Genomic DNA, 6,000 nt, shown 5'->3' on the forward strand with positions numbered 1-6,000 from the left:
AAAAAACATCAGGGACAGATTGATCTTCTGCAGAAAGTTTGGTGAATGGACTGGTGAGGACTGGGGCAAAGTCATATTCTCCGATGAAGCCTCTTTCCGATTGTTTGGGGCATCTGGAAAAAGGCTTGTCCGGAGAAGAAAAGGTGAGCGCTACCATCAGTCCTGTGTCATGCTAACAGTAAAGCATCCTGAGACCATTCATGTGTGTTATTGCTTCTCATCCAAGGCAGTGGGCTCACTCACAATTTTGCCCAAAAACACAGCCATAAATAAAGAATGGTACCAAAACACCCTCCAACAGCAACTTCTTCCAACAATCCAACAACAGTTTGGTGAAGAACAATGCATTTTCCAGCACGATGGAGCACCGTGCCATAAGGCAAAAGTGATAACTAAGTGGCTCGGGGACCAAAACGTTGACATTTTGGGTCCATGGCCTGGAAACTCCCCAGATCTTAATCCCATTGAGAACTTGTGGTCAATCCTCAAGAGGCGGGTGAACAAACAAAAACCCACTAATTCTGACAAACTCCAAGAAGTGATTATGAAAGAATGGGTTGCTATCAGTCAGGAATTGGCCCAGAAGTTGATTGAGAGCATGCCCAGTCAAATTGCAGAGGTCCTGAAAAAGAATGGCCAACACTGCAAATACTGACTCTTTTCATAAATGTCATGTAATTGTCGATAAAAGCCTTTGAAACCTATGAAGTGCGTGTAATTATATTTCACTACATCACAGAAACAACTGAAACAAAGATCTAAAAGCAGTTTAGCAGCAAACTTTGTGAAAACTAATATTTGTGTCATTCTCAAAACTTTTGGCCACGACTGTAGAATGGAATGGTTGGAAAGCTTATTCATTTTAGAATGGCCCAGTTAATGTCCAGACCTAAATCCCATTGAGAATCTGTTGCAAGACTTGAACTATTTTGCAAAGAAGAATGGGAAACAATTTCAGCCTCTAGATGTGCAAAGCTGATAGATACATATCACAAAAGACTTGCAGCTGTAATTGCAGCGAATGGTGGTCTTACAAAGTAAGACAAATGCACCCATCACTTTTCAGATATTTGAAAACCATGTATCATTTTCTTTTCACTTTCCACATACTTGCTACTTTGTGTTGGTCCATCCCATAAAATGCCAATAAAATTGGAGTAACGTGAAAAAAATGTGACAAAGTTCAAGGGGTATGAATACTGTTTCAAGGCACTCTAGCAACAAACAAGTTAACAATTATAGCGAAAAGTGAGGGCCTTGTTCACAAGAGCTTGCAATCTATAAGTACAGTGCCACTTTAAGGGGCATTCGTCTTTGTGATCTTGGAGTATTATCTGCAGTACTATTCATATAAGAGTCCTGGTTGCCATTTTTATTTACTGGTCACTATTTCCCTTTCTGTCAGTGCTCAAACTGCTCTGAAATACACAGCTCAGACTGCAGTGCCATTCTTATATACAGTAATGGAGAGGACTCCTGTGCGTTTTCACAGCAATCCCACCATACGGTATGTATTTCAGTGCATATTTCAGGACTGACTGCAGGAGACAGTATGAAAATAATAAAAAATAAATTTGGACTTTTATCTGCAGTACTATTTATAAAGTACGACAGATAATAATCCATGGTCATGGTGACAGACTTCCTTTAAAAGCTATTGACATTTTTGAAATATTGTATTAGGCTTATTTTGAGCTACAATACATTTTTCCAGTTGGTCTGTATTAAAATGTTCCATTTGTCCTCTGCATCCTTCACGTTTTACTGACCCTGTTCATTCTGCTTTTCACTGAAATTTGTCAGAACTGCACTCATGGCTAGATCTGTCACACTTTTCTTTACTTTCCAGACAGGTTATGAATAAATTGTGCTTAAACTAATAAGAATTTTGCATAAATGATTGTTTATGAGCTGCCAGGAGTGAAAAAGATAAAGGCTACAGATCAAGCCATTAGAGCAGCTCTTTGATGAAATGTTTAATAAAGACCTGTTAAAATTAAAATAACCTTTAAACCATGCTCCCTTCTGTGGGGTCCACAGAAAGTGATACTGGCATACCTTTTAAATAATGGAAGTGTATGGTTTGCTTCATAATGGGGATTTACACTTGTTTAGCATCTTTTATTGGATTGACAGTAGTTTTGTTCTAAAAATAAAATAATTCTCTATTTTTAGGTCAGAGTTGATGAGTATGATTTCTCCAAGCCACTGCAAGGACAGCAGAAGAAGCCTATTGAAGAACACTGGAGAAAACACACGCTCTCAGTTGTTAAGAAGGGCAAGGTAATTTAAAGTATAACTGTCGTAAATTTCTATTTTTTTGGAGAATTGAATTGTGGTGATTAATATCTCCTTGGTGGCCCTATTTCAACTTTTCACTGTGTATTCAATTACCCCTTAATTCCACATTTTTGTCCCCTGTACTGCCTTCTTTTACCTGTGCTTAAAATAGGGTTGCTAGGCATGGTCTGTCTCTCTGTTAAAGGACGGAGGAGAATGGTGGAGAGTCTGAAGCATAAAACATGTCAGGATATACTTAAAGGGGTTGTGCAAGAATGCTGGGGATGGCAACCCCCTCCCCACTTAGCTGGACCTGTAAAGGGAAGATTACTTAACTCCTTCTCCTCCAGGCCTGCGATGCTGGGCTGTCCTGAGCTGTAAACATCCGCCACGCTGCCCGGCTCCCATTACATCATGACACAAGGGGATACTGCCTCCGCCACGGCAAGTGATTGGTTGTGGCGGTGTCAAACTGGATGTTTACAGTGAGGGAGTGCGGTGAAGCAACCCAGATCGGGAGGAGAAGGAGCAGGAAGTGGTCTGGCCAAGTGGGCGGGGAGTTGCCAAATTCCCCACCACCCAATTCTTGTACATCCTCCACAACATCTTTATTCTGCATAGTCTTAGGGGAAGAAAAGGCATGATAGGTTTAAATAAGGTTCAGGAGGGAAGTGTTTTTAAAGGGAATCTTTTTCATGGTGTCCTAACTAAGAGCAACATAAACTAGTGACCTATCCCCTTGGCAAAACCTTGGGTGACTTTCTTTAATTGCTGCTAATCAACCCCAGGACATGCTGAAAGTCGTCATATTCATGAGCTCCTGGTTTTCCCCACCCCTTTTTTTTTCTCTTCTAGGTTACATTAAAATACAGACCTGTAATTGACTCAACCCTGGATGAACATGACTGTGCATCAGTCCCTCCTGCCATCCGATCGTACTAAGTTGTACTTTGTTCGTTCTTCTGTAGTGATGAACTTTCACTTGTTGTGTAAGATAGTTTTCTGGACATACAGTCCTTATTCATGATATTTCACTGCTTTGTCAACTTGAAACATACATAGTCTTCCTTTTCCATTAAAGTTCATTTTATTCCCAAACATCCTTGCTGCACGATTCTTTAAGGGGTGTTTTACTTCTCTTATGAATTTTCCACTGTACCATAACAAACTACTGTATTTTGTTAGTGCGTCTTATGGGGTGAATACTAATGAGCGCTTGAATGTAGTGCTACCTTTGTGAGCTCTGTACTCTCCACTTCCTGGTGTTCTCCTTCAGGTTCCACACGCTGTGCTGTGACTTGTACACAGCGTGAGGATGCTGGCACGCTCTCTGACCTCACGCTGTATGGCGTCGGATCAGAGCATGTGACAGGAAGAGCACTGGCTCTCTGGAGCAGGAGAGGTGAGTTGATATTTTTTTTTCTGTTGCCTGAGATCTTATTAACGTGAGAGTGGTTATCATGGAAATGGAACTGGAAGCTCATGTACTTATGGATGTTTAATGCTTGGTTGTCTTTTGGGGGCTGTGTGCTAAATACTCCCCTCTGAATGCTCTATAACAGTACAATTTGGTTGCTGGGGGAGAGGGGAAGTAGAGGGGGAGGGGGCAGACAGCGACGGGGTGAAAAGATGGCGGAATAGGGAAGAGGGCTAAGGGGCAACTGGAGCTCAATACTTCAGTTTCCCCAAAGCAAAAAAAAGTTGAGAGATCCAAGCAATTGCTCCTGACCAATATGCGTGGTCAAATCAGTCGCAGAGAAAGGAAAAGAGAGGATGCGACTCCAGGTCAAGAAGGTGAATCTTTTTTGGAGGTAGACCCTGGCCTGGCGGTGCATGGGGAGGGTTTTCAGTCTGGGGAGAGAGGTCATAAACAATTAAAGGAGATAGAGGAAAATGCCTGTAAAAAAGAGGAGCAGGCTCCTAGCCTGCAGGATATATTTCAAGAAATAAAAAAAATGCAATATGGCGATACAGGACCTCTCTCTCCAGACTGGAAACATTAGGGAGTCGGTGAGGCTCCTTAGAGTTGATCTGCAAAAATACAAAGACAGGTTGATAGAGGTAGAGAAAAGAACATCGGAAGTGGAAGACCTACTACATGTAATGGTTAAAGAAAAAGAATGTTTAAAGGAAGAAAACAGGGAATTGAAAAAAAAGAGTACATCTAGAAAATAGGTCTAGGAGGGTCAACCTGAGATGTCTGGGAATTCCAGAGGGCGCGGAGGGGCAATTCCCCCACGCCTTTATGCAAACGTGGTTGAGGGAACAATTGGGTCAGGATATCTCTGACTATAAAAACTTTGTGGAGCAAAGCGATACCTAGACTGTCAGTAAAGATACCTCCCTCAGGCACTAGACCGAGAGTAATTATCCTTAGCTTATTATCAGTTAGGGATAAGGAGGAGATATTACGTAGGTCAAGGAAGAGAGGGAGGTTAGAATACTCAGGCACAGCAGTAATGTTATTCTCTGACTATGCAAAGGAAACGGTAAATGAAAGAATCGGTTTACGGACGTGAAAAAAATGCTGCGTTTAAATAATGTGAAATACTCTATGATGCTTCCGGCTAAGCTGAGGATTGAATGGGAAAATAAAACGTGTTTTTTTTGATACAGCAGAAGCGGTTAGAGAATGGGCTAGAGAAAAGATAAAGAGCTGGGCGGGATTTGGGCTGGGGGCAGGCTGAGGGGGGAAAATGCTATGTTAGAGAACCAGGGCTGATGCTATCTTGGCTCATTCTGAAGGAATGGAAGGTGGGGTTAGGTGTGCCATTTGTGTGGGTTGTTTTTTTTTTGTTTTTTTGTTTTTCTTCTCCCTCTCTCTCTTCTTTTCTTCTCTCTCACTCTGTGCTCCTCTCTCCCTCCCGTTCTTTGGGGCCCGAATTATTCAGATAATGGCTAGATTCAAGGAAACAATTACATGAGAATTATCTTGTGGAACATTAGGGGCTTGAGCAGGGGTATAAAGAGAGTTGCGGTTTTTGATGCAATACATAGGTCTCTCTCTGCTATACTCTTCAGGCCGTGGATGCAGCACTCCTTCCACTCAGTATATTCCTCATATGCGAGAGGGGTGAGCATATTAATACATCGGGATATACAGTCGTGGCCAAAAGTTTTGAGAATGACACAAATATTAGTTTTCACAAATTTTGCTGCTAAACTGCTTTTAGATCTTTGTTTCAGTTGTTTCTGTGATGTAGTGAAATATAATTGCACGCACTTCATAGGTTTCAAAGGCTTTTATCGACAATTACATGACATTTATGCAAAGAGTCAGTATTTGCAGTGTTGGCCCTTCTTTTTCAGGACCTCTGCAATTCGACTGGGCATGCTCTCAATCAACTTCTGGGCCAATTCCTGACTGATAGCAACCCATTCTTTCATAATCACTTCTTGGAGTTTGTCAGAATTAGTGGGTTTTTGTTTGTCCACCCGCCTCTTGAGGATTGACCACAAGTTCTCAATGGGATTAAGATGTGGGGAGTTTCCAGGCCATGGACCCAAAATGTCAATGTTTTGGTCCCCGAGCCACTTAGTTATCACTTTTGCCTTATGGCACGGTGCTCCATCGTGCTGGAAAATGCATTGTTCTTCACCAAACTGTTGGATTGTTGGAAGAAGTTGCTGTTGGAGGGTGTTTTGGTACCATTCTTTATTTATGGCTGTGTTTTTGGGCAAAATTGTGAGTGAGCCCACTCCCTTGGATGAGAAGCAACA

At 41.9% G+C, this 6,000-nt stretch overlaps 1 protein-coding gene across 2 annotated transcripts in view; it reads left to right on the plus strand.

The window, feature by feature from the left end:
• Positions 1-3,378, plus strand: part of SDHA (succinate dehydrogenase complex flavoprotein subunit A) — a 615,692-nt gene extending 612,314 nt beyond the window's left edge. For both annotated transcript variants that reach the window (XM_040431943.1, XM_040431944.1), the window contains 2 exons: positions 2,176-2,283; positions 3,136-3,378. In XM_040431943.1, the coding sequence (XP_040287877.1) occupies positions 2,176-2,283; positions 3,136-3,222 (195 nt within the window). In that variant the 3' untranslated portion in view covers positions 3,223-3,378. The remainder of the gene's footprint in view (positions 1-2,175; positions 2,284-3,135) is intronic.
• Positions 3,379-6,000: the final 2,622 nt, after the last annotated feature.

Source organism: Bufo bufo, chromosome 5 (genome assembly GCF_905171765.1).
Source record: "Bufo bufo chromosome 5, aBufBuf1.1, whole genome shotgun sequence".
Lineage (NCBI taxonomy): Eukaryota > Metazoa > Chordata > Amphibia > Anura > Bufonidae > Bufo > Bufo bufo.